The sequence below is a fragment of the Fusarium verticillioides genome, chromosome 1 (genome assembly GCF_000149555.1).
Source record: "Fusarium verticillioides 7600 chromosome 1, whole genome shotgun sequence".
NCBI lineage: Eukaryota > Fungi > Ascomycota > Sordariomycetes > Hypocreales > Nectriaceae > Fusarium > Fusarium verticillioides.
Genome location: NC_031675.1, coordinates 2,465,998 through 2,490,967, shown reverse-complemented (window position 1 = coordinate 2,490,967; position 24,970 = coordinate 2,465,998). Strand labels below are relative to the sequence as shown.

Genomic DNA, 24,970 nt, shown 5'->3' with positions numbered 1-24,970 from the left:
TTATGCACTTCCTTCAGTGCTGGAGACTTGTGAACTGCCTCGACTGCTTCCGTCACTTGCAGACTCATCCTCAGCTTCGCTCTCCTCAGTAATACTCCCCAGTCCCGTCCCGAAACTCCAAGAGCTCGTTTCATTGCTATCCCTGTTTTCATCTTTCCTCTCCACTTTCTTCCTGTTATCGATCTTGTTTTCTTCCGTCTGTCCATCCCTGATTTTTCTCTCTTCTATTCTCTTCAGTTTTTGCTTAACATCGTCAATGCTCTTCTTTGCCCTGTCGAGTTTGCCATTCATGGTGATACATTTGTTGCACGTCGTCTGTATCCTCCGCGAAGTCGGTACATGAGGCTTCTTAATGACACAGTCATGGGTTAACTTTCCATCGCTGAAGTCTTTGGCTGTTTGGCATCGCTTTACGCAGATGCCCCAGCGCTCGTGGCCGCATTTAAAAACAACTCGACCGTAGACGCACATACTGATAATCCTTTTGCGGAGTTTGGAGGTTGTGGTGAGGGATCCCTGATCTAGGAGAGGAAATTCGACAAAAATCGTGCATTTCATCGCTTTTATATCTGTCTCAGAAGAGTGAATGGTTCTCATGTTCATATAGGCTTTGTTTGTTGATTCATTGTGACAAGTGACATGCATGAACAAGTAATTCCAGAACAAAACAACACATCATGTGTGGCGGACCAGCTTCACTTAAGTTCCTTTTAAAGCATTCAGTGATCACATCCAATGTGAATATTACGTGGACTAGGAAACGCAAATATATTAAAAGGTACTTAATTCGGCAAGCGTCCGTGAGCTCTCAGGGTTGCCATCACAGGTCTTGAGTTCGAGCATGCACGCTTTGTCAAACGCTTTGATGTTTAAAATACCATGTACATCCATGTGCTATTAACACCAATAACAAAGAGACATAGGGCTCTTTCAGAAACCGGACACTTTGTCCTAAGCCTCAGGCTTCTAACAAGCCACTATCCAGTACTTCTCGAAAGTTCCTCGCCCAGGATATTTGACCATTTCTCTTCTCTCCAATATGTGGCACTTCAACGCCGACCCTTTTCAAAGTCTTTAGCAAGGGGGACTCCTCGTTGTCCGATATGACTACTCCTCCTGTAAGCAGGCACTGCATATCCGTGGTCGAGTCCCCAAAATAAATCACCTCCCCGTCCTTCTCGCTGATGATGTGTTTCAAAGCTTTCTTCTTCTCGCACACATTGGTCATTCTCCCCTCGAAGAATTCTGGTCCTTTTATTGTTCCATCTGAAGCCGGTTCGTTGGCGATAACCTCAATTCTATGCGGTAAAAGAGCGCCTCGTAGAAAGGCCCGGGACCAATTGACCGATATGACACTGACATCCCAACCCCTCTGTCTTGCAAGGGTTATAAGATCCGTAAATCCATCTCTGATCTTAATTCTGCCGGCCTTGACAGCGTCAGCGCCAGCTTGCGACAACGTCTCAGCGTCTAGACCAGCAAAGATGCGTGAGTCAGCAATGCGTCGTAGAGACGTCTCTTCCACATCTTTCATTCCTGATAGGAATTCGATCTCATGATCCACAGATGTTCGAGTAACCTCTGGTGATGGATGGTTGTCTTTGTAGTGTCTGTAATCGGCAACATAGGATTGCACCACTTGGTCCCAAGAAGTCTGGAGGTCATGGCCATATTTATTCCTCTGTATCTCGAGAGCTGAGCGAGCAAGCTCCCCGATAGAATCTTCTTGGGTGATTGTGCCATCAAAGTCGAATACCAGATGCATCTTGAGACAGGTCGGGTAGTAAATGTTGTCTCGAGCCTTGGTCATAAGCGGGGTTGTCCGGTGGATTAGGAGGAGAAGAGTGTATATGAATGCATACATCTAAGCAAAGAGGGCGATTCCAGCCTTTAGACAGCAGCTGACCCAGTCTGGTAACAATCGGAAAGAACCTCGCGTCCGACCTATTTAGATTGCATCGGTTACTGCGGGGAAGTTATTACGTAGGTAGCTATGATCTAGGACAACAGTGAGTGGATCATGATAACCAAGCGCGAGAGTAGCCCAGCCAAGAATGCTATAGTCCAAGTTCAATCTCAGGTCGGATAAAATAAAGATAGCTTCAGTTGACGCGCGAATCACGGCTCTCAAAACGTTTCGCTAGATGATTGATTACAACTGGTAATCCATAAGACTAGAATAGAAGGGTATCACCGCTCTAAAAACCCTACCCTGAATCCTTCGAACACCACATTAAATGATATCCTCCGTTCGTTATCCTTGAAGTGAAACATTGCCCCTTTTTATCCTCTTCTAACAGGTCCGTCGATGCTGGTACTAGGAAACGGGCAACACATCCTCCATCTCTGCATCGTCCTCATCGTCATCAACAGGTTCAGCAGCAGCCTCCTGGGCCTCTGCGCCACCCTTGTCGCGGTAGGCATCGCTCAGGCAATACTGGTTGGCGAACCGGCCACTCTTGTTGAGAACAGCAATCTTCTCGAGCACCTGTCGAAGGTACTGTTCGGGCTGCTGAAGCTTTTGTCGCAAAGCCTTCACTGACCAATACTGATACTGGCGGAAACAATCGAAAATGAGATCCAGAAGCTGGTTCTCTGGAATACGGGCTGCCTTGAATACCTCGCCCTTCTTTGGCTTGGCTGTGGCAGCGATGTTTTTCTGTGCCGTTTGTTAACATAACCGAGAATAAAAGATTGGACGGGAACAAAACGTACGATGAAGCTATCTCCGAATTCGGCTGCGCGGGTAGTTCCAGGGTTCACTACGGCTGAAGCTGCGTGTCGACTGATGATTTGGACCTTGGATTTGTTCGCCTCTGCATCCAGAATCTTCTGCTGAAGCACCCGCTCTTCCTCATCTTTGCCATGGGGCTCAACACGAACATCATAGGCAATCTTGCCAAAGATCTTTGTCTTTTCTGTAATAGTTCGTTAGCACCTATTCGTGGCATGGCTATGCGAAACTAAGCTTACTCGGGACAGCTTTGCGATAGTATGGTTGATATCGACTCCTACGGTCGTAGCTCGGTCGTTCTGCTCCGTTGTTGTTGCCTTGTTTCTGCCTCAGCAATGAGGCAGGGATACCAGCATCGGCAGCCTCTTGTCGCGCCTTGCTTCGCGCCTTAAAGCCAGGCAAATCCTCCTCGCTGAAAATGAAGTGGTTGCTAACGTTTTGTTCTTGGACTACCAGATCATATTCGCGAGGCAGCACCTGATGCTCCGGACAGTTGGCGGAGAGAAGCATGCGAAGTTTGGTCTATGTATATTAGTATGGTGTCATGATGTCTTATCAGGTATGCGTACATCTTCGCTACCATCGGGCCTTTTTTCAACCCATGTTCGCAGAGTGCCAATCTGAATTTCGTCGTCGTCGCCGAGTCGCTCCGTCAATTTAGACCAAGCTTCCCACATGTATCGAGGAACGCGCGCGAGGTAGAGTTGCTCGAAGGAACTAGGTCTTTCGTCTCCTTTTTCGTAGAATTCGAGGTCGCCAGCATCTTCATACAGATCTTCTTCGTCGACTTGCGCAGGAGAACCAGACGCCTCGGGGTCGGGTTTGATGTACGCCTCCTGCTTGATGAAGGAATCGGCCATGATGGTGGTCGAAATTGTGCAGGACGAGGAATACTTAGAAATGCGATAAGTCGGAGGACCTTGGATGGGTACTGTGTGCAAAATATTTAGGGTATGAAGTTTATCCAAGGTTTAGGATGCCTCTGTACAGAAGAAAGGAGGAACTTTGTATGCGCCTTGTTGATTCGCGCGCCCCAGAGAATGGCTATCAGGTTCGTGAATGATGTCTTTGAGTGGAGACCCAGGCACGCTCATGGCGAGCCTCTCTCATGCCTAGTACAGTACCACAATGAAGGTATGTGCACGGTATCGGTATGGAGGTGTGGAGCTCTGATTGGATCATGGGAACAGAATCGCCTTTGTTAGTATGTAGTTCATCCATCCTCGCACAGTGTAGCCTACAGCCAACTGAAAGGTGATATTAGTTACTTAATATAGACATAGTAATAGCAGCTGCGGGTGGAATCTAATCCAATCTCAAACACACTCCTATTAATAGTAAGTTCTATGTTCTTTGTGCCAGTGAGTGATGTCTTGAGGATCGGCCAGTTTACTTTCACGCTAATTCGATGAGGCGAGGCCGATGTATACATAATCCCCAGTTGCCAGTGGAGCTGGTTCTTGACCTATCATATCCCTGATAACTACGTCGTGGCTCAGACCCAACCTACCTACCTAGGTAGCTACCTACAAAGGCTTACTTTGACTTTGGAGTACACTTTCGAGATCTCAACTCTCTCGGAACATCACACATTTACGATGTTGTCGCTTTCTTTATAGCAATGCTCGGCTGCCTTCCCAAGGAGCTCAACACTTAATCACCCTTCCTTCTTCCACTGTGCCACCCCCTTACCTTCTATAACCCTGCGCCGCCTTAATCCGTCTTACTCCTCAACTGTAACACTGCTACTCTGTACTCAGGCGTCGCTACAATTATCACGAAACCCTCCATATATCCCCCCATATACACCCTATCAGGATCGCATGGACTTCCGAAACTTATGAACGAACTTTTGACACGCTACTCCGAGCTTCAAGATGCCACCCAAGTCTTTATTGGAACTTGCCACTGCGGCATGCATCAAAAACATCCGCGAACTCGACAGTGTTGGCGATTATCTTCCTTATAAAGCCGTCCGCCTCCTTCTCCTCAAGATTGATAACGCGAAACAACTACGAACTATCGAACTGAATTCACCTCAAATACAGGGCGAGACAGGTGAGGTATGGCTGAAGCTTATCAAGCATGAGTTTCCTATGGAAGTCAAGCAAAAGGCATACAAACCACCAAACCCAACTAAATGGTATCGTGTGTATGAGAAATATAGGTCAGATCACCAGCAGGCCCTCTTGGAAAGTGAGGCGAAGCTCAAGAATGCTCTCATGGGACTAAAGGAGGACAAGGAGAAGAATACCAGCAAGATTGTCGATGACAGAAGACTCTTGCCCCGAGGAGGCAGAGTCGGGCCAAAGAAGGCTTGGGGATTTGGAGCGCGGGACCCAAATGGAAGCACGCTCGCATTCAACAGGGGAAGTCGTACCAAGACTCATAATGGTGCAAGCGTCATGCGCAAAGTCCGACGAGAGACGAAGGAGATTGCCAGTATCCACGGCGCATTGTCAAGGCCAACACAAGCATCAAATGCTATCACAAAACTCCGCAAGGCGCCTGCAGCTATGGTGGGCGACTATCAGAGAGCCGCCAAGCCAACGATCCGACCTCCGCTCCCTCCTCCGCCAAAATCAGCAGTATCTGATGTAGTTGAAACCCATGAAGCACGGGCGCAATATATCTCGGACTCTGATTCGGAAGATGGGGATGATCTGTTTGACGATGAGCTGCCGGCAAACCGTCGAAAGGCTTCGTCCCATGTATCGTTGTCTCCTATGAAGAAGCCTGCTGCTGGACACAGCGATTCTACAAGCAAGGTCAGACGAACTGGTCTTCTATCCAACAGCTATAAGGGTCCTAAGCCTCAAACCACAACATCTTCAAGGCCCAGAGTGGTTCCTTCAGCTGGAAAGTCGTTATCTCCTGCCCCTCAACAGAAACACATATCTCTTTCTCCAGAGCCAACCGAACAGTCTTCACCTACACGTCTCACAAACACACGACCGACTCCGGGCATCGGACCACGCAAGCGCAAGGCTACGGATGTCTTCATGAAGCCTAGGAAAAGAGCTTGAGGTCCAAAAAAGGAATTCTTCGTGTTTCTTTTTGTTTTTTATGTTTGGCACGGTTTGTAGGGAGGTTTATTTGAGGGGCAATTTCCAACCCCATTTGCATTACGGGAGTACAGTGTATAACGGGCCATATCAAGGGAACCAACGGCTACAAGCGAATGGCAGCAATGACGACGGACTAATAGTCCATAAGTCGTGGAATTAGACTGGGAATAGAATGGAATATCGAGGTTGGCGCATGTGCCAATTTGCGATGTGTATGAGAGCATCAAGACCACAAGTGAAAGATAAGCATAGCCAGGCTTGCTAAAACGGGATACTTAATCAATGGGAATAACTTTATAGTATCTTTTGGTATTATCACCGTGTCTTCTGAAAGTGTTGGGTACTAGCAACAGTGTTCGCGCATGACTGCTCCAGCTGACTCGACATCATGATCCCGTGGGTTCAAGCTGTTGTACTGTGTTCAGTCATTCTACCTAGTACAGTGATCCCTCATCATCCTCGGTTGTCGAGCGGCGAACTCGTTAAGTCGGGATGAGGTCCACTATGTTCGCTCAAATATTCGTTCGATGTGTTTATGCCATCCATCGTCCTCCTCTAAGGGCGAGAACGAGATGGAGAGTGTCACCAGCGGAGAGATTGTATTCGGCAGCAGTCTTGTCGTCGGTCCTAGGCAGGGTGCGTTAGCATACTAAAAGACATGCTGTTCATTCAAAAGCCTATATGGGAACGTACATTTGCTTGCCGCCATGAATAAGTCGCTGTTGGACGGGCGGGATACCCTCCTTCTCCTCGACCTTTTCCTTGATCTGAGAGACCTACAAGCGGTCAGCTGAGATCTCTCTGCTTCAACTGTCTAGCGCCTTCCGATGTTTACCTTGTAGTCTGACTCAATATCCAGCTCGATCTCCTTGCCGGTCAATGTGCGGACCCTAGTTATCGCAGTGTTAGTTTGCTCCCATGTTTGCCAGCATGACGTCGAATTTCCGGTATGTGACGTACTTGATCAACATTCTGGCGGCGGTAGTGAGGAACCGGGGGCGTTGTGTGCTCGAGGGGTTTACAAGAGTTTGCAAAGAGCAAAGAAAAAAGTGTCGCGTAGGTTTCGAGTATGCGAGGCTGATGTGAAGGTCAAAGCATTGGCGGCTGTTGGGCTGACTGAGCTTGATTGATTCATGGTGGGGTTATGGGCTAACACTGACGGAGGGGGAGGGGCGACCCTTGCAGTGACTGGAGCTGTTGCCTACCTACCTCGGCGATATAGCTACTTAGTTAGGTACCTTAGGCACTCAGTGCCTCCTATTGTGAGTTCTGCGGCTCATGATGGTTAAGAGGCCTTCAGCGAATACTCATATTGAATATCCAATGTTTGCATAGGTAAATACGTACTCACTTATGTCTTTGTGTCAAGAGCGGAGTTTCGAGACTCTACTACTGTTTCGCGTCGTTTGCATCAGCAGCGGTTCACTTGTCGTTGGTGAATTAAGACCAAATTCTATGAAATCGTTTGCAGCAGAGCAGAATTGGTAGTTCGACTTTTCTACCTCATTATTCCTAATAGTACAACCCTTTCGGTAGACATACAGTGGAGAGTTCATTAAGAATTCATAAGCACCTCTCCTCGTTCGCGGCTCATCCGTCCATATCATCCGATCAGTTCTTGTCATTATTGTCAAAGACATTGAGACCCAGACCCTCGGAGTCAAGCATGAGTCTGTTCTTAGAGCCAGCCTCTTGGAGCTGAGCAGCAATCTGTCGAGCGTTCTCGATCTTCTTGAGCTCAACATAGGCCTTGTTCTTCTTGATAGCCTCACCAATCAGTTCAGCAGAGCGAGCCTCACCCTGCGCCTTGACAACCATGGCCTGCTTCTCCTGTCGAGCCTTGTCGACGATGAAAGCAGCTCGTTGCGCCTCTTGCTGGGCAACCTGCTTAGCCTCAACAGCAGCTGTGAATTCGGGAGAGAACGCAAGGTGCTACGGAATGTCAGTCAGATCAGATGCTCTTGTTCAATCATGGGGTTGTTTGCTTACAGTTAGAGATACGTCGTCGAGGAGAATGTTGAATCGAGCAGCTCGTCGAGCAAGGTTCTCTCGAACCAGTCTGGCAACATTCTCTCGCTGTGTGATGAGCTGGCTAGCGTTGAACTGAGCAACAACACTCTTGAGAACTTCATTGACAATAGACGGCAGCACACGCTCGTCGTAGTCGGTGCCTAGTGTACGGTAGATCTGAGGCAGAGCATCAATCTGTGGGCGAGAGAGCACACGGCAGGTGATGTTGACCATCTGCAGATCCTTGGTTCCGGTCAGAGACGCAACATTGCGTGGCTTTGCTCGGACATCGTACACAATTGGTGTCTCAAACCAAGGGATGTTGATGTGCGTTCCTGTTTGCCCAAGTAAGTGTCTGAGCCGACTCCTCCGAAGTTCGTTTTCTCGCACCTTCATTGTAGATCTCCTTGCTCACACCAGTTAGCCTCTGGTACTTGATGGCTCTGTGGCCACCATCGACGTTGAATAGGGAGTTTGACAGGAACAGAGCACCACCAGCGAGTAGCAGACCGCCGAAGAGGGCACCACCGGCTGCTCGAGGCATCTGAGGGCCACCTCCTCCAACACCACCACGAGCCTGCTGCATCTGTCGAAGGCGGCGCATGGCTTCCTCCTGCCAGTTGTTGTTCGACATTGCGGATCTATATTTTCGGAGCGAGCGTGGACGAATCGAACCGATGTGATGTGTCGACTGACTTTGGTGGTGATGGTTTTAGGCGTCCGTGTAGTCGTCAATGATGGTCATGAAGCTACTCGATTGAAGCTGTCGGCTAATGTGGGTCCCCGTTTTTCCGCCCCAGCCTTTCCCTTTCCAGAACAACATCCATTTGCCTTTGGCCTCAATTATTGGTCTAAGCCAGAGTGTAAGAGAAAAGCAATAGACAAGGCAGCAAAATGGTTGACAATAATAAAGTGTTACCTGACCATGCACTATGCCGCTAGATGCTTTATGTGGTCATTTTCATCTTGTTTTATTTTAAAGTGCATTGCACCATGCAGTCTGTCGCCCCCTACATCGCACTAGCTTCCTGTGTGTAGATGGTTGATGTGAGTATGACCTACCCTGAATTATAGCAGAGTAGGTATGTGACCACAAATGACTTTATCAGATCCGTCCATTATATAACATATTAATGGAAATCGATATTTGATATCTTTCTCGATATTCATATTGCTAGTGTAGCATCACTTCAACTGACGCAGAGGCCCAGTCAGCATATGAATAAAGCTTCTTGAAGGCATAATCCAACATAGTTAATCATGTGTTATGCTAAATATCCATGAACACTATAACTTCTATGAACTATTTTCCACCCCTAATACGAGCTTGGGATATGATAGCTCATGCTTAATTTTCCCCTTATCATATAATCTACCAAGGTTAGACTAGGAGATATTTTCCTGGCTTATGATGAGATGACACAAGTTCGCATTGTCCATTGCTTCGCGGGACCAATCTCACATACTTTCAATATTGGCCTGACTTATTGAGCAACACTGCGTCTTTGTTTTTGAGCTATATAATTAAAATGTGTTTGCTCCTCTCGATAGTTTTCGTTCCTATTCAAGTGATATTAATACGAAAGAAACCTTTATTCCATCAAAGAGGATCACAACACCATGTTCTGTACTATTTACAATGGTATCTGTAAGCACATAACATGATATATCCCATACCCCATTCGCCAAGCACATGCAACCTGACCTAACGAATCGCCATTACGCGTGAAATCATCACGCATCCCAACATCATCTCTCATACTTAGTTATTGTGTCCTTTCCTACATCCAATCCCAAAAAAATAAATCTTCATCTAGGTATGTATGAAAAATGTCGAGCGAGTGCGGGTTGACAAAAGAGAATCTTCAATGTTTAGCAGATCACTCACAGAGAGCAATCTTGATGGTCTCAGTACCAGCCTTGGGCTTCTGAGCATAACCGTTGAGCATTCGGAAGCCGGACTTGCAGTTTCGGCCCTCCTCGAACACGGCAGCAACGCCATCCAGACACTTGCCAGCCTCCTCCATGGCAGTTCCAGTAGTAGTAGTATCGGCGAGCCGGAGCTCACCAGCAACCTTCTCCATCTCACAGCGGAGGAGCCATCGCTCCCAGTTCCAGCCACCAGCAATGCTGCAAGCGCTAGCAATATCATCACTGCTTCCCATAACCATGGCGTCCATCTGGCAGGTCTTGACATCCTGGCCACTAGGGCTATCCTTCAAAGGAGGGCTAGGAGGCTTGAACATATTTCGCCTGGCACCCATGGGCAGACACATCCAAATGCGGCGAGTGTCTTGGAAGCCGGCACGGGCCAGGCGACCAAGCCAAAGCTTGGTAGGATTAGGGTCATAACCAAGGGTCTTAAGGGCAAAGCCAAACTCAACACTCTTTGCCAGCCCAACGGGACCAGCGTTGATGATGTCTGAATCCAAGAGTGAGAAATCAAGATAGCCACCAGGCTTGAGAACGCGCATGCACTCCTTGAGACACGTGTCCCACTCGTCTTCCCCGTTCTCACCAAAAAGCTTTAGGATGCTGTGAAGCTCTCGGGCAGAAATGAGATCGAAATGGTTGTCTGGGAAAGGGAGACGAGAAAACTTCTCAACAGCAACTTGTCGATGGTTTGGGGGACCGCGGACATTGCAGTTGGAAAGTTGACGAATGGACTTGTTTGTGACAGTGTAGACCTTGGTGTTGGGGTACTGGAGCGCGCAGTGCCACGCCCAGTCGCAGGTAGTCTGCCCACCCAAGTCAAGGACTCTAGCGCGCTCGCGAGTAGTGCTGCCATGTCCAGGGGCTGCGCGAGAAAGACGAGCCAGTCGTTTGGTCACTGGAGCAGAAATGAGGCGACCACCGTTGAGCATCTTCATGGCGGCAACGTGCCACGCAGCAACGGTCATTTGGTTCATGGCCTCAACTTCCTTCTCTCGGCGGAGCTTCTCAGGGTCATCAATGATGTTATCATCGCCACGAGCAACATTGGCGCTGAGTCTCTTCTTGGCGGACTGGGGAACGACACTGAGCTGGTACTTGCCAAGAAGCTGGTTGCGGTGAGACTCCTTAAGGGAAACACGCTGAGCCTGGATGGCCTCAAATCGAGCAAGCTGGTGGACAAATACATCTTGGCGCTGGATGCGGATGATGTAGTCTTGAAATGCCCGATAGTAGGCAGACTCGCGGCGGACGAGCATGGAAGGCAGACGCTTTGGGTGATCAGAAGTTGAGACAAGGCTGGAGAAACGAACGCTCTTCTTGACAGGAACAATCGAAGTTTCTGGCTGAACCTTGAGGGGAGGAAGTTCAGTTTGAATTTGAGGAGCTTCAATCTCCTCCTCAGCCTCCTCAGTGATGGTGTTGAGCCCCCCATCGTCCTCGGTTGACTCATCCTGGACACCACGAAGGTAAGATCGTTGGGCCATGAGCCAAAGTTCAGTGCGATCAAAATGGGAGAGAGCCTCCTTTTGTTGCTTGCGAGCATACTCAGGATCGTAGTCGACCACAATCTCGGTGGGAGCATCCTCAGCCTGGGGTGAAGCTGGGGTGTTGGCGGACTCGATAGTAGAGGGAGCAGTCTTGTGCTCGAAGACGGGTCGGGCAGTGGGCATATCGTCGGAGAAGTCATCCTCCTCCTTCAGCTCAACGACTTGCTCAACGATGGACCCAGTGGGGGCGGGTGTAAACCTGACACTGCGATAAAAATCCTCAACGAGCTCCTTACGCTTAGGGACAGGGGGAACCGAAGCATCCATATTCCAGGGACACCGGTAGAACTGTTCAGCGGTGGTGGACGTAGGTGGTGGCATATCCTCGGGGGACTTGGGGGGCATGTGCCATGTGTTTCGGCTTCGTGGAGATAGACCGGAGAAGAAACCGCCTGGAGATGGAATATCAAGCTTTGTCAGGTCTGCAAGGGACTGACGGTTGGGGTTAGGAGAGAAGGCCCTATTGATAGCTGGCTGCGACTGGAAGCTGGTGATGAGTCGCAATGGCTGCTGTCGCATCTCAACAGTTGGCTGGACAGAATGTTGCTCAGGCACCTCAAGAACTTGAGATGGCTGTTCATGGAGGTTCTCCTCGCCACTGGCAAGGGCATGAAGGGTAGCGAGAGCGCCGGGTTGTAGTTGAACACCAGCCCAAGCATCTTCGGTATTTGAATCCTCATTTCCGATTATGGGTGTGGGCGGGGCACTCATAGCCGCGAGCTGTTCAGAAGTCAAACTCCCATCCAAAGATGGGGGAGCTGACATGGTAGGTGTCTCTGCTGCATGTTGCCCATGCATGAACTCCATCTGAGCAGGTGACATCGTCAGTTTGACGGAAGGAGTCAGAGGAACTGGAGAAGTCATCGACTTCTTCATATTGTCCACAGCAGACCACGTCTCAACAGAGTTATCGCGTGTTGCTGGAATGACAAGCGGGGTCGGTTGCTTGGTAGGGACCTGCCTCAACCTAGCAGACGCTTTTCGCTTGAGCATATCCTCTTCATCATCAGTCACATCGTAGAGATCCTCGAACTCCGTGGCCTCGGTGGCGACACTATGGCGGTTCCAGGGGTTACTGGATGTGGTTGGTGAAGTGTCGGCAGCCGAGTCGGTTGAAGGTGATGATGGGAGAATAGGAGCAGAAAGATAGTTCATTCCTCTTGGTGTAGGGAAGTGGTCGCTCATCGGTGTTAGCCATGCCTCAATCTTGAGTTGGGCATTGCCTGTGCGTCTTGTCCTGCGACCCCCGTTTTGAACCATACCATCATCGCTATCCTCCTCAATTATAGGATTAAGTCTCCCCCTGTGCTTCCGTGCCAGCGAAGAGTCCAGGGGGTAGTATCGGTTTTGTGTATCAGCCATGTTGCGTATATGCCAGTTATTCCCGATATCTGACTCGTGCCCGGGGGCTCAACGCAATAACAAGGCTATGTATTAGTCGTTATAGTAAGATCTGGTCGACGACCGGCGTCAGTATTAAGTGTGTGAAAACGACAGGATGCCTCGATCAACGAAGCCTCTATGCAGATCTGCGAAGTGACACAGCACGGAAGGCTGAAGACAGAAAGAAGAGAATGCGGAAGAAGGTGGCCAGACTCCTGGCCGGGGGATTTTCATGGTCTTAAAGCCCGAGAACTGGTCCAGAATCGCCAATACTCGCTGGAGCGGCTATCCGAAGTGTGGACTTAGAATGAGTTGGGCGGCACACACTTGCAGTAGCACATCCCAACTCCACGTCTAGGTGGGCCGATGCGTCGACAGACATGGTAGCGTGCCGCACATGAAGCGTGGTGGAGGCGGGGCATGGGAGCGCCAATATGCTGCTGGAGAACCTGACTGGCACACAAGGCTACCAGAGATATGTGAACTTTGTTGGCGGTAGACAAGACGGGAAGAGGTTGCATCAAGGTAACATCCATGCCCGGCCACTAGGTCGGTTGATCCCCGCTATCGAACAACTAATATGCTCAAATAGCCAATAGGAAGCATAATCGTGTTTTTCTATTTTTGGCTGACAGCGATTGACAGGGGTAGAACCTGTTGCGCGCGCGAAAGTTGTGATGACAGTTACAGGCGTGAGAGACTATTGGCCCATTGTTACCGCTGTAGGGCCAATTAGCCGTAAAGTTGTTTCTTCGGCGGCTAACTGCCAGGACTGCCTCTTGGCCTGCATCCCCCCAGTTGCTTGAATGCAGAAACATTTTGTGATTGCACTGCCCGAGCGCATGAACAAAGAGGCCATGAGGTCGCTCGATTGATACAAGTCATGCAACAGAGCTGGCCGAAAGGAGCGATTTCCGAACAACTCGGATGTCATTGAATGAGTGTAGCCTCGTTTGGACAGATCACTGGCCGTAGACAGTTCAAGATGAAATGAGGATGGCCAGCTTGGCAGGCCATGGTTTGATCGATCAAACGTCGTGAGATGAGGCAACCGCCGAGATGTGAGGTGACTGTTTGATATTTTTCGATCCAAAATCCAACTCACAATATTGAACAAGTGACTTATGGATATGATACAAGTGACGTAGGTCATGGTCGGCTTCACGACGATCTCAAGGAGGCTCATGATGTTGGCTCAGTAAGCATCCGCTCCCTCTTGGCTGCGGGGGCCGAGATGCCGTCGGTACAAGCAAGCGCGCATATAATTTCGATGCAACCTTATCGGCATCATCACTAACGGGTACTCCGTAGCGCTCGTTTTTTCCCAACGCGTTGCAAGGATGAGTCTTGTACATATTGCGGTTTGCTTGGGGATCTACCTAGGTACTAAAGTCGGCAGGCCTTGCATGTGCTGCCTCAGGCTCCGAACTCCACCCACTGTGGGTTAGGTAGGTAGGTGAAGCCGTATGTACTTGGCCTTCGCTCACTCACCTTACTCACCTTGGCCGGTTCACCTTGGCTCACCTTGCTCGGGACAAGGCCCAAGTGCCCCTCCATGAAATTTACCCCGCCATAGGTTAAGCAAGATCAATCTAGCACGAGCAAAGAAACGCGTATTGATTCCATACAACTGTAACTTTTTTTGCAACAAGCTCTTTGCACACACTACTATTAAAGCATACAGATTGAGATCTCTATGGCTGACGTTGAGCAACCTGAGGGCGAGCCCCAGGGTCGTATTGTCAAGTATTGTGGCGGTATGTTCTTTAATTAACGGCGCTTGGTTGATTATGATGCAAAGCTAGAATCAATAGCTGACACAACCTTCCTCACAGTTTGCACTCTACCCCCGGAGGTAAAACTCTCCTTTTATGAATCCACGCATCGTCGAGAGAATCCCAAAAACTGATCAATCGGCCAAGTAGTACTGCGAGTATGGCGGAACCGTTAAGAAGTGCCAGGAGTGGCTAGAGAAGAACGAACCAGAGCTTTACAACAGGATCTGGTCCGCAGGTACGAAGTTCAAAATGTCCGGGACGCGGACATGCATTGACAATAAGCCGTATAGAGGCCCTTGAGGCTGCTACCGCATCACTATCCGTCGAGGCCCAGAAACGAGCCGCAAAGGACGCACAGAAGAAGACCGCTAAGGCTGAAGCCGCCGAGGCAAAACATGCCGACCTGTTAGCCAGGAGTGTCGTCACTATCAAGCGCATTGAGCGAAACAAGAAGAAGTTTGTCACGGCTGTGATAGGACTAGAGTCGTTTGACTTGGAACTCAAGAAGGTGGGTTGCCAACCTCAGCGGATGATCACCCCATACTGAACATACCATAGGTCGCCAAAGATCTTGGCAAGAAGTTTGCTACAGGCTCTTCAGTGACCAAGCTTCCAGGTGGCGGTGAAGAGATTGTTGTGCAAGGTGATGTCAGCGTTGAATTGGAAGAGTTCCTGCTTGAGAAGTACAAGCAGATCCCCGAGGATCATATTGAACTCGTCGAAGACAAGAAGAAGAAGAAGGGTGGTTCATAAGTTTGGGAGATACCAAAAGGCATTCGTGATTGAAATTCCAGAGTGTATTTTTTTTTGGAAACACTCGCGCTCCTGTGTTTCTTATGGGCATATACAGTTTCAAAAGAATATCATAAAGCAACATGGAGCTATCCAGTGCACCCATGCGCTTCAACCCTGAACTCCTATACCATGATTCTGCAATACGTATCGAAACAAACAATATACCAATTACGTTCCAGTGACACCTTCCATGAATATTTGTTCTATGCTCGTTTTCGTAAGGTTCGTCCTGTACCCGTGCTTGCAGTGGAAGGGTTGCTCTTCGCTGTGTTTTTACGGACTGCCCCTGTCGTCCCCTTACGAGATGTTGTCCCCCTTTTGACCGGAGCACTCTTGGCCGTGGGCCCCTTCCTTATCACGGTGCCATTGCTTGACTCACTGGACTCGCTGTTGGCAATGGATCTACGAGTTGTTCGTGTACCTGGTCGAGAAGTAGGCGCTCTTGAAGTAGTATTTGTTGCTGGTATTGCTTTCTTATTTCTGGTGGTAGCAGTGCTGTTGGTCGACATTGAACTTGTGGTTGAGTTTGTCGTCATCTTGCGTCCAGCGCCAGCGCCAGCTCGCGTCGCCTTTGCCCTTTCCACCATGCTTGACAGCATACCAGAAGCTGTAGCCGGGCGCTTCAGTGGCGAAGCTGGTCGTGCAATACCAGACTTAGTAGGCGATGGAGGTCGATTTGCCATTCGTGAGTTGGAGGATGTTGGCGACAAAATTTGCCCTGATCGGGCATGTGACACGTCCGTGGTTGTTGCAGCTCGAGCCCTCTTCTTAGCAGTCTCAGTATGCTCGACCTCGTTTTCTTTGTCTCCTGAGATTGCGTCACTGGATTATTGTTAGTTTACGAATCCAAGGTTGGACATTATGCATACCTCATGCGCTTCTTTGTGCGTGGCGCGGGTTTCAAATTATGAGCCGCCGATTGAATCTGCTTTGGCGGACTTGCTGCCCATGTTGCTGTTTGTTTTCGTATAGCGGTCGATTTCGCGGCTCGTTGTTGTTCCTGATCCACAAATTTCTGTAGCAAGTCTCCCATCTTGATATTTCTCATTGACATGGGGACGCGGTTGAGTCGCATTTCGATACGTGAGCGAACTGTTGTTGCCATATAATTATATTGGGCTCTTAATCGGCGAGCGCGTTCTGTAACTAAGAAATCGTCAGCGGTGTATTTCGTGACAAATCAGTTACCACATACTCTCGAGTTGCATGTTATCGATCATAGCCTGTTTTTGTTGCATCGTGATAGCACCAGGTGTTCGCTTTCTGATAGGGCTTCGTGGTTGCGCCGAAGGGCTTGCAGTGTGCAGAGGAACATGTTCAACCATGGTCTTCTTGAGAGGGGACTCAGCAAGCTGCTTTTTGGGATTTGCTGGAGCCATCGTTATTATCAGCGCTGAATGTGTTTGTAGACAAGTACTAAAAAGTGCTGAAATCGCATCTGAAGTTGTAGTGGTCGACCCCCAGGCGCGTTGGTTAGAGGTGGAGCTGGCGGGAAGTAAACAAAGTATGTGGGTCTTCATATTAGGTAAGCAAACTAGCTGCTCTGGCGCAAGCAATTGGTAGAGGTGGGAACATGGTATAGGTACACGTTGGTGCGCAGTGATCTCCGCAGTAACCAAGTAGCACTACTTCGCATCATTGAGCTACACTCCGCCAGGCTGAACTGCGTTACGACACTGGGAGCTTGACCTTCTCACTATCAACCAAGCTCAACACCAATATCAAACACTTCCTCCACGTACACACTTGCCACAAACTCCTATAGCTGCATACGATATTCTCACAGCTATAGAACAACAACAGCGCCCAATATGGTTCTTGAGGCGGTTATGGTTGTCGTAGACAACAGCGAGAGCAGCAGAAATGGCGACTATCAACCTACTCGATTCGAATCGCAAGTCGACGCTGTCAACATCACCTTTCAGACCATCACACAAGGAAACCCTGAATCATCCGTTGGCTTGATGAGTATGGGAGGCAAAGGACCTGAAGTGCTGGTGACTCTCACCACTGAGCAGGGCAAGATCCTCGAGGGCCTTCACAGGACGAAGAAGAAGATTGGAGGCTCATCCCATCTCAAGACGGGTATCCAGGTGGCTACTGTAAGTCTGAATACGGCTGAATGTAGGTGTGTTGTGTACTGACGTCTCTTTAGCTTGCCTTGAAGCATCGCCAGAACCGATCCCAACGTCAACGAATAATAGTCTTTGTCTGCTCCCCCGTTGAGGAATCAGAGAAGGAGCTTACCACGCTCGCAAAGAAGATGAAGAAAGCTAACATTTCGGTCGACTTTGTCCTGTTCGGCGATCTCGATGACGACAGCACCAAGAACAAGCTACAGCTTTTTATTGACACCGTCAAGACCAACGAAGGCTGCCACTTGGTCGTCATTCCTCCCAGCAGCAAGCTTCTTAGCGACCAACTCATCTCGACCCCCATCCTCCTTGGAGAGAACGCTGGCGGATCTGGCGGAGCTGGAGGCGCAGGCGGTAGTAACGATGAATTCGAGTTCGGTTTCGACCCTGCAATGGAACCCGAGCTCGCACTGGCTCTACGTATGAGTATGGAAGAAGAAAAGGCCCGACAGGAGAAAGCAGCTCGCGAGGAAGAAGAAGCTGCAAAGAAGGCCTCACTGAGCGACGTCAAGGAGGAAGATGAGAACCAGGGATCGAGCAGCAAGGACCAAGATAAGGGCGGACAGAAAGGTGACGGAGACAAGATGGACACTTCATAGTAGATTGCGGCCCAGCTCTGTCAACATTGCAGCAAATGTATAATAGACACAGGCTAGGGGGGTTTTAGACGACAGAAAAGATTAAAGCCATTACGATACATGCTGATTCCGATTACTCCGTAAATCTATCCATTACCCGTCTATCGATTATTGATCTCCCGGATGTACGAAAGTAGTTTCCGGTCAAAAATATCACACCGAATAGGCATTTCAAGAGAATAGAAGGGGTTCTTCATGACGTAGTCTGCATAAAGGTCATAGATCCTGCGGATAGTGACATCGACATTTGCTTGTGTTGTATCGGTGAAGAGAAGGAACTTTGTCCCTGTCATTGTGTTGAAGCACTGCATGCGGAAGTTTTCTGTCTCAAGAACCTCTAAGCCTGATGATGGTTCGGGTCTGTTTCCTGGCGGTGTTGCACCTGGCAGGTTCTTGACAGGATTGAGACGAGATGTAATGGCGTGAACGCTGGAGATCGATGTTAGTTCCGATGTGCCCACGAAGAGATTTGGGCAGCCTTGGGAGACTGAAGGGGCACCTACCCATGAAATGTTCCTGCGAGAACTAAATAATCATTTGTGCTGATTTGTTGAAGACCTTCGTGGAAGTTTTTGTTGTAAACTAAACCTCCGGCCTTGTTGATGACGATGAGGGCAAAGATAGTCCTGGCTTATTAGCACATATCTTCATCCAAGTTTGTGTTCGGCCTCACATGATTCCTTTTGTAGATGTATGATCGGCCTCTACCTGGTTGTGAATAGTCTGTTTAGCTTCCCCTGAAGCTCACTAAACCATCTATATCAAAGGGGAGGACATGAACAAAAGTGAGAGATGCGGGAGAGATGAGCTGTGAATGAGAGAGTTAGTGCCAGTCGCGGTTGTTCAAGAAGTTCTTACAGCCTGTAGCGATTACTCTCATGAGCTCCGTCGATTACAAGTGCCTATCGAGCTTCTTATCTTGTTCGTGGTTAGAGGTTGACAGATTGACAAGCTGCTCTCAGCGGGACCGCCACACGACTCCATCACCGAAAGCAAGTGCCTCTGTTCAGGGAGGTGCCTGGTCTAGTAGCCTAGGTAGCTAGCCTACTAAGTAGGCTAGGGGAGGAAAGAAAACTCAGGATCTGAACCCTAAGTGATAAAAATACTAAGGTCAACTTAGCCTGAGTCAAGGTTTCTTTTTGCCAAGTTTATTTTGACACCCTATATCAAGGTTCGGTGTTTTCTTGCCCCCTGAGGGTAAGGTAGCTGGCCTAGAAGACAGCCCCACTAATTAAGCTGGGGTACGTACATTTGCATTGTCTTGCTTTCTTTCAGCCTCCGAACTCTGGAGTCTTCTAGGTTCGTCTTTCAACTTTCAATAATTCACATCCGACTTTTCTAAATTCGAATCTGATTCATTCGCCAAGTTTCCCCCAACATCCGCGCATCGAGTGCAGAAACGCAAATATCGCGCGATCGAAAAACTAGCTTCAGCGCATCCTATACAATTGCTCTCGCAATGGAGGATGAACAACAAATCCCAGCTGCTGCCGCGCCTAGAAAAGTCAACCACCCTCGCACCTCTCGACCCAAGCCCGCGGCTCCTGGTAATGAGGAAGCTTCCGCAGTTCTGAACCTTGGCGAGTTTCAAGATGTCGACACCTTGACGCTCTCCGAAGCTGCGCTGGTTCTAAATGCCCTCCACGCGAAACGAAAGAACGATCGTAGGAACGTCAACAACACCGAGTAATTAAGCCCCCGTGGCCGCTAGATCGCGGGCGACAGGACTGACCCTTGCCAGGATGCTAAACTCGACTTTGACCTACCTCGATAACTTTGCGCGATTCACTCAGAAGGAGAACGTAGAAGCTGTGGAACGCCTTCTTAGCGCACATAAGAACCTCGCCAAATTTGAGCGTGCACAGCTGGGTACGATCTCCAGACTTGAAAGATCATGCATGTCTTGAAAATACTAACAAGCTATCTTTAGGTTCTCTGTGCTGTGAGGGAGCCGACGAGGCCAAGACACTCATCCCTTCACTGGCCGACAAGATTTCTGATCAGGACCTTCAGGACCTCCTCGATGAGATCTCTAAGCTACAGAATCGGTAAAAGGCTTACCTACCAACGAGATCTGACGATATCTACCCAAGAACGGCGTAACTATTACAGATTGGTTATCACATATCTATTTTTGACATCAAGAATGACAGGGAGACTTTGGAGGTGGGAGATAAATCTCGAGACCCGAGGATAACGAATTATCTTGCATTTGAGGCGCATAGCGGGGATAAGGGACACCGCACATTGTATTCAGGGGATGCAGAGTCATTCTCTTATAATTTTCCAGGTTTGATATCAAGATGGCATGTTCGTTACCTGGAGAACTTGGGACGCTTTGCTCTTGCACTACTGATGTTTTATGACAAAAAACTAATAAATCGATTTGCTTCAATCTCGGTGAGTAGAGCTCTGGCATTGTGAGTTTGTCTGTGAACTTGCTGGCTTCATCTGTGATGTGGAAGCCCCTGATACACCAGAGAGTCACGGGTGCCATTGCGAATTTCCCAAGGACGTGCTCATACGCTCTATTGATATTCCTGACAAGTGTCATGGAGCAATATGGGACTAGAATTGCGTTGATTGTCATAAACACCACTTGTCTGACTTGGTCAACATATTGATATATAAGGGATAATCAAACTACAGCTCAGGCGAGTACAGCATCAATTTTCTGGAGGAAATCCCGAGCATTTCCGCCAGAACTGCGATCCTGCTCCGCAACATGCCTCGAGAAAGCATCCCCCGTCTTAACCACAAATTCCGGGATCTTAATATTGCCCTTTGTCCACACATATCCCCTGCCTCCATCAGCAGTCCTCTCGAAGCCACGCAGGGCTTTGGGCTTGTAGCTCGGAATTTTGCTCATGCGATACTTGACGCACGGATGGATCATCTCATATGTATCACCTATCTCGCGACCCTTATCGTCCTTGGTATAGTTGCCAGGAACTCTGTCGACGGAGCCTCCGGCGATCATGGCGCCGGTGAAGCTGTCGACGATAGGCCCAGTTGCCCAGCCGCTGACCGTCTCCTCTGGGATCTTACGAACGTCTGCTTTCTTGATACCTGTGCGGTCCAAGGAGGCTGCAATGCGGCTAGACAATGGCCCAGGGCCGTAGTCCTTCTCATCTCCGTTTTGGATGTTAGTTAGGAGTGGTTTGAGGAGGTTATAGCGGTCTTGGACGGCTGATTTTCCAAGCTCACTCAAGCTACCGTCTTCGACAAACTGCAAATAAGGAGCGACTTGCTCACACATCCAGGCGAATGAGATCAGTGCGATTTCTATACTTGTCAGTGCACATCCAGCAGTTCGAAGATGCAACAACTTACGCTCTAGATCACTCTTCTTCTCAGTAAGGAGGTCATCATTCCCGCCGCCGATGTTGATGTGTACGCCTGGAAACCATACTTGTAATAATTCTGACTTCTTACCCCGGAGATGTTCATACATCTCACCATCAACTACAGCACCCCATGCATCTTCTAGCTGCTTTTTTGTTGCGCTGGAGTTCTTGTAAATCTTCTCCCAATCGGACCAAAGCTGCTCTATATCCTTAGCGGGCTCGGGAGGGTGATGGTCCTTGTTGGTTGGGAAGTGCCAAAGACTGGGCGAGAAGGGTGCTCGATGTTCATCCAGAGCCAAAGCATGGTAAGCATGATGAATGTCTGCGAAGTCGTCAGTTCTGAGGATATGAAGTACGAGAGGGGTCACTAACAAGGGCTCAGATGAATGTTATGAAAACCGGGATCGGCGATCCCGACGGCCTTCTCGAGAAACTTGAGATTGAAACGAGTCCATGGCAAATCGGGGATACCCAAGCTTCCAACAGTATCAAAAACACCGACAACCTTGACGAATCTAGACGACTCAGGGGCATCGTGATGAGGAGGACTGTCCCATTGAGACTGAATTTGAGATCCCCCATTAGCCTCCTTCTTAGATGGCACACCGTTAACCCATTCCATGTAAGCTTGCGACTTGCGGAAATGGAAACCATCAGGATTCTTCTGGTATAGGGCGTAAAGGTCAGGGAAATCTTGCAGATCCTTGGGACAGACAATACCAATATCAGTGATGAGACCTGCGACTGCACGAGCGGTATAAGCTCCTCGAGAGAAGCCAAAGCAAAAGATCTCGTCACCAATATTGTAGTTCAGGACGATAAAGTTGTAGGCTTCAATAACGTTGCCCACAAAGCCAATGCCAGCACCTCCCTGCCGATTGGCTTCTGCCTGACCCAGGTCTCCCGTTCCAATGCCAGCATCGTAGTAAACTACTTGCTGCCACACTTTCTCGTCTTTGTCCTTGCCGCTACGGGCAATTGAACGGGCAAGCCTTGTAACATTGGACGGGATGTTCTTCAGGCCTGACACCGAGGACTGCCAAGTGCCGTCACAGCAAATGATGATGCGTTTGGGGGCCGCAAAAGCATCTTCTTTTGCTTCATGGTGTGAGCCATCCTCGAGCGGAAGGAAGATCTGTTTGGATTGAGGTTGAGAAGGCATGTTGACCAGTGGTGTTACTGAGAAGGGATAGTACGAAATGCTTGAGACTGGACTAGATCATTCTTGTCGAGGTAGCAGTCCCTTGACGGGTCTTTTATAATTCAATGCTGGGCTGGCAGGCTGGTTGCTCGCACACTGCTTCGCACCCACCTGTCAGATTCTCTCTGCTTTGTTGCTATTCTGAGACCAGCTGAAGCCACAACCTGTTGTGTCTTGGTCGGTGAACCCAGATAGGCTCGATATACCATCACCCCTCATCTTGGCAGGACATTGTGCAGGATACAAGTGTCGTAATAGGTCCCTGTCGACGACCAGACAGTTGTGGTGAAACTAGTCCAAGCTATGACTGGTGATGTATGTACAGTCAGACATCAGCCCAGATTGGTCGACCTGCGTATCCTGCATGGTAGCAGCGGGGGCTATGTACAGTACAGAAGTCCTCGGCATATAGTTAGCTCGAATTGAATGGTTTCATCATTTGGAGGCATAGTAAGACGGTGGTCAGCTCTCGACCGTAAGCAAGCAGTGAGGTGATACAGCAGGGACGGAAACTCGCCCGATTCAGCTCCGTGGAGCGGGCCGCAGGCGGGAAACATTGGACTACCGAGTGTGTGCTGTCGTTGTCCAATAGGAGAATCTGCATGTCGATACGGTGATGAGAGGGGCTTTCACATCGCTCAGATCTGCGCGCCACCTTTTTGATTGTTGCAACCTACTTATAGGTACTTAGTATTCGACTTCCAACTAGCGACTCATATTGTACAAAAAGAAAGGGGGAAATGCAAAGTAGTCATTCTCCGCACAACACCAGAAAATGCTTGCGATATTGACCTCGTCAATGGTGAACACCTGAGCCCTCGAGACTTCCATAAAAATCATGACCCTTGATTCGCATCCTCCCCCAGGGATTTATACTGGTTCCAGTGGTTGACAAAGTGTTTTTGTTGGCGATCTTCAAGAGTGGCGTTGAGGTTGGCCCGAGGGTCAACAGGATACATGGTTGCTGGGGGATATTCAGGTGCTGCAGCAGGTCCATTTTGGATAGGACGGTCTGGCTGGCCGGCAGCCGTATGACCTCCTGTTTGAGACACATTTCCTTGGGCGTCGCTGAAAGTAGCTGTTGGAAGCTCATGGACAACGTTTTCTGTGGCGTCCATCTCAAAAGTGCCAGGGGGTGGGCGGAGGGGGTCGTCTACTCTGTCGATACGGCCTGCAGAGTAGATTTAGTACTTGTTTCGGAAGAGAATCGGCCACTTTTGACGCTGACTCTGATGGTGCATATCGATGAGACGTACCTCCAAATGGTGCGAACGGATCGGTGCCTCCCTTGTTGGTGCTGCGTGACAACATCCGACTGAGGTAGCTCTTTTCCTCCTTTTCATCAAAGTTGTTGTAGGGCATGTCAGCGTTGTCAAGTTGCTCGTCGGTATCTTTGCGACGACGAAGAATAATCACAACAAGAACTATGAGAGCTAGAGCCACAACACCCCCAACTACGCCTCCCACAATGAGGCCAATGGAAGGACCTCCAGTGTCGCTGTCATCTGCTGAAAGGCTTGAGGCATCTGTCTCAGTAGGGCCCTGTGCCGGCGTACTCTGGAAGGAGGAGGTTGGGATTGTATCGACCGTGGTCTCGGTGATTGATTCAACGGATGTGCTGCTGGAAGGCAGCTTGCTGGTGAATATAACCGTATTCTTGGTCACCGTAATTCGAATCGAATTAGGGATTGTACGAGTAGTACCCGAGTCTGTCATGGTCTTCGAGTGTGAATGTCTACGAGGGGAAGCATCGTTTTCAGTATCTTCGCCCATGCTGGTGTGTGAAGAGGGTCGTCTTCGAGTCACGAGAGTGCTTTCGGTGTCAGAGTCATCTGAAGGAAAGCTCGCAGTGAAAATGCTCCCAACAGCAGACCTCACATCTATGGCGCTCTCAATAACAGTGGCCTCTGAAGCACCGCTCTCGGTGCCTGACATGCCGCGAGTTAGCCACGAACCGTGGTCGGAAGATTCGTCGTCGCGACAGCCACGAGGCCTGATGCATGGATCGTGAGAGCAGCAGCCTTTGAACTCAAAGTCGAAGTAACTACATTCGTAGTATGCCTTGTCAGTACGGCAATCTTGACCATGGCGAGGTTGTAGGCTTGTGGTCATATCGGCAAACGCAGTATAGCAAGGGAAGCAAACGGGCAGTTGAGAGGAAGAAAAGAATATTTGTCTGTTTGGGTTTCGCTCCCTGTTGTGTATGATATTGGTTTGCGTTTGTGGCCACCGCAAGAAGTTTCGTTTGATATAGTATCGCAGTTTCCGTGAATCTGGGGAGAAGAAGATAAGTACCTACGCAAGATCCTGTTGCTCTGCTCCTAAAAAGGTGGATGATATCAACGCCGACTTGATAGAAAAGCACACAAACGAACGGAAATCAAGGAATGAAAGAAGAA

At 49.2% G+C, this 24,970-nt stretch overlaps 14 protein-coding genes across 14 annotated transcripts; 4 read left to right on the top strand and 10 right to left on the bottom strand.

Annotated features, from left to right (window-relative positions):
• Positions 1-597, bottom strand: FVEG_01242 (hypothetical protein; the record flags this gene model as incomplete). The annotated part of the gene is made up of 1 exon (XM_018888097.1): positions 1-597. The coding sequence occupies one exon, from the start codon at positions 595-597 to the stop codon at positions 1-3; it is 597 nt and encodes a 198-aa protein (XP_018743937.1).
• Positions 598-958: 361 nt separating this feature from the next.
• Positions 959-1,929, bottom strand: FVEG_01243 (hypothetical protein; the record flags this gene model as incomplete). The annotated part of the gene is made up of 1 exon (XM_018888098.1): positions 959-1,929. The coding sequence occupies exon 1, from the start codon at positions 1,862-1,864 to the stop codon at positions 959-961; it is 906 nt and encodes a 301-aa protein (XP_018743938.1). The 5' UTR covers positions 1,865-1,929.
• Positions 1,930-2,273: 344 nt separating this feature from the next.
• FVEG_01244 (transcription initiation factor TFIIF subunit beta) lies at positions 2,274-3,594 on the bottom strand (the record flags this gene model as incomplete). Its single annotated transcript, XM_018888099.1, has 4 exons — positions 2,274-2,659; positions 2,716-2,918; positions 2,974-3,256; positions 3,304-3,594. The coding sequence occupies 4 exons, from the start codon at positions 3,592-3,594 to the stop codon at positions 2,318-2,320; spliced, it is 1,119 nt and encodes a 372-aa protein (XP_018743939.1). The 3' UTR covers positions 2,274-2,317.
• A 461-nt stretch (positions 3,595-4,055) lies between these two features.
• On the top strand, positions 4,056-6,146 carry FVEG_01245 (hypothetical protein). The gene has a single exon (XM_018888100.1). The coding sequence runs from the start codon at positions 4,612-4,614 to the stop codon at positions 5,758-5,760; it is 1,149 nt and encodes a 382-aa protein (XP_018743940.1). The 5' UTR covers positions 4,056-4,611; the 3' UTR covers positions 5,761-6,146.
• FVEG_01246 (NEDD8) lies at positions 5,894-6,973 on the bottom strand. Its single transcript, XM_018888101.1, has 4 exons — positions 6,763-6,973; positions 6,638-6,692; positions 6,496-6,578; positions 5,894-6,429 (listed from the first exon to the last, which is right to left on the bottom strand). The coding sequence occupies exons 1-4, from the start codon at positions 6,771-6,773 to the stop codon at positions 6,336-6,338; spliced, it is 243 nt and encodes an 80-aa protein (XP_018743941.1). The 5' UTR covers positions 6,774-6,973; the 3' UTR covers positions 5,894-6,335.
• Positions 6,974-7,200: 227 nt separating this feature from the next.
• FVEG_01247 (hypothetical protein) lies at positions 7,201-8,594 on the bottom strand. The gene is made up of 3 exons (XM_018888102.1): positions 8,203-8,594; positions 7,792-8,147; positions 7,201-7,734 (listed from the first exon to the last, which is right to left on the bottom strand). The coding sequence occupies exons 1-3, from the start codon at positions 8,444-8,446 to the stop codon at positions 7,414-7,416; spliced, it is 921 nt and encodes a 306-aa protein (XP_018743942.1). The 5' UTR covers positions 8,447-8,594; the 3' UTR covers positions 7,201-7,413.
• A 444-nt stretch (positions 8,595-9,038) lies between these two features.
• On the bottom strand, positions 9,039-14,009 carry FVEG_01248 (hypothetical protein). The gene has a single exon (XM_018888103.1). It carries the CDS (start codon positions 12,654-12,656, stop codon positions 9,693-9,695), a length of 2,964 nt encoding a protein of 987 aa, XP_018743943.1. The 5' UTR covers positions 12,657-14,009; the 3' UTR covers positions 9,039-9,692.
• On the top strand, positions 14,006-15,430 carry FVEG_01249 (hypothetical protein). Its single transcript, XM_018888104.1, has 5 exons — positions 14,006-14,434; positions 14,513-14,532; positions 14,603-14,690; positions 14,746-14,963; positions 15,014-15,430. Exons 1-5 carry the CDS (start codon positions 14,374-14,376, stop codon positions 15,206-15,208), a joined length of 582 nt encoding a protein of 193 aa, XP_018743944.1. The 5' UTR covers positions 14,006-14,373; the 3' UTR covers positions 15,209-15,430.
• On the bottom strand, positions 15,195-16,706 carry FVEG_01250 (hypothetical protein). Its single transcript, XM_018888105.1, has 3 exons — positions 16,446-16,706; positions 16,120-16,396; positions 15,195-16,072 (listed from the first exon to the last, which is right to left on the bottom strand). Exons 1-3 carry the CDS (start codon positions 16,627-16,629, stop codon positions 15,454-15,456), a joined length of 1,080 nt encoding a protein of 359 aa, XP_018743945.1. The 5' UTR covers positions 16,630-16,706; the 3' UTR covers positions 15,195-15,453.
• Positions 16,707-16,887: 181 nt separating this feature from the next.
• On the top strand, positions 16,888-18,180 carry FVEG_01251 (26S proteasome regulatory subunit N10). Its single transcript, XM_018888106.1, has 2 exons — positions 16,888-17,352; positions 17,406-18,180. The coding sequence occupies exons 1-2, from the start codon at positions 17,062-17,064 to the stop codon at positions 17,982-17,984; spliced, it is 870 nt and encodes a 289-aa protein (XP_018743946.1). The 5' UTR covers positions 16,888-17,061; the 3' UTR covers positions 17,985-18,180.
• Positions 17,944-19,093, bottom strand: FVEG_14798 (hypothetical protein). The gene is made up of 4 exons (XM_018903789.1): positions 18,882-19,093; positions 18,697-18,831; positions 18,527-18,649; positions 17,944-18,452 (listed from the first exon to the last, which is right to left on the bottom strand). Coding segments are annotated over exons 2-4 (453 nt in total). The 5' UTR covers positions 18,699-18,831; positions 18,882-19,093; the 3' UTR covers positions 17,944-18,124.
• Positions 19,094-19,306: 213 nt separating this feature from the next.
• Positions 19,307-20,425, top strand: FVEG_01252 (DNA-directed RNA polymerase II subunit RPB4). Its single transcript, XM_018888107.1, has 3 exons — positions 19,307-19,709; positions 19,765-19,892; positions 19,954-20,425. Exons 1-3 carry the CDS (start codon positions 19,483-19,485, stop codon positions 20,073-20,075), a joined length of 477 nt encoding a protein of 158 aa, XP_018743948.1. The 5' UTR covers positions 19,307-19,482; the 3' UTR covers positions 20,076-20,425.
• A 112-nt stretch (positions 20,426-20,537) lies between these two features.
• On the bottom strand, positions 20,538-23,074 carry FVEG_01253 (hypothetical protein). The gene is made up of 3 exons (XM_018888108.1): positions 21,743-23,074; positions 21,357-21,692; positions 20,538-21,308 (listed from the first exon to the last, which is right to left on the bottom strand). Exons 1-3 carry the CDS (start codon positions 22,530-22,532, stop codon positions 20,674-20,676), a joined length of 1,761 nt encoding a protein of 586 aa, XP_018743949.1. The 5' UTR covers positions 22,533-23,074; the 3' UTR covers positions 20,538-20,673.
• A 333-nt stretch (positions 23,075-23,407) lies between these two features.
• On the bottom strand, positions 23,408-24,506 carry FVEG_01254 (hypothetical protein; the record flags this gene model as incomplete). The annotated part of the gene is made up of 2 exons (XM_018888109.1): positions 23,408-23,742; positions 23,828-24,506. The coding sequence occupies 2 exons, from the start codon at positions 24,504-24,506 to the stop codon at positions 23,408-23,410; spliced, it is 1,014 nt and encodes a 337-aa protein (XP_018743950.1).
• Positions 24,507-24,970: the final 464 nt, after the last annotated feature.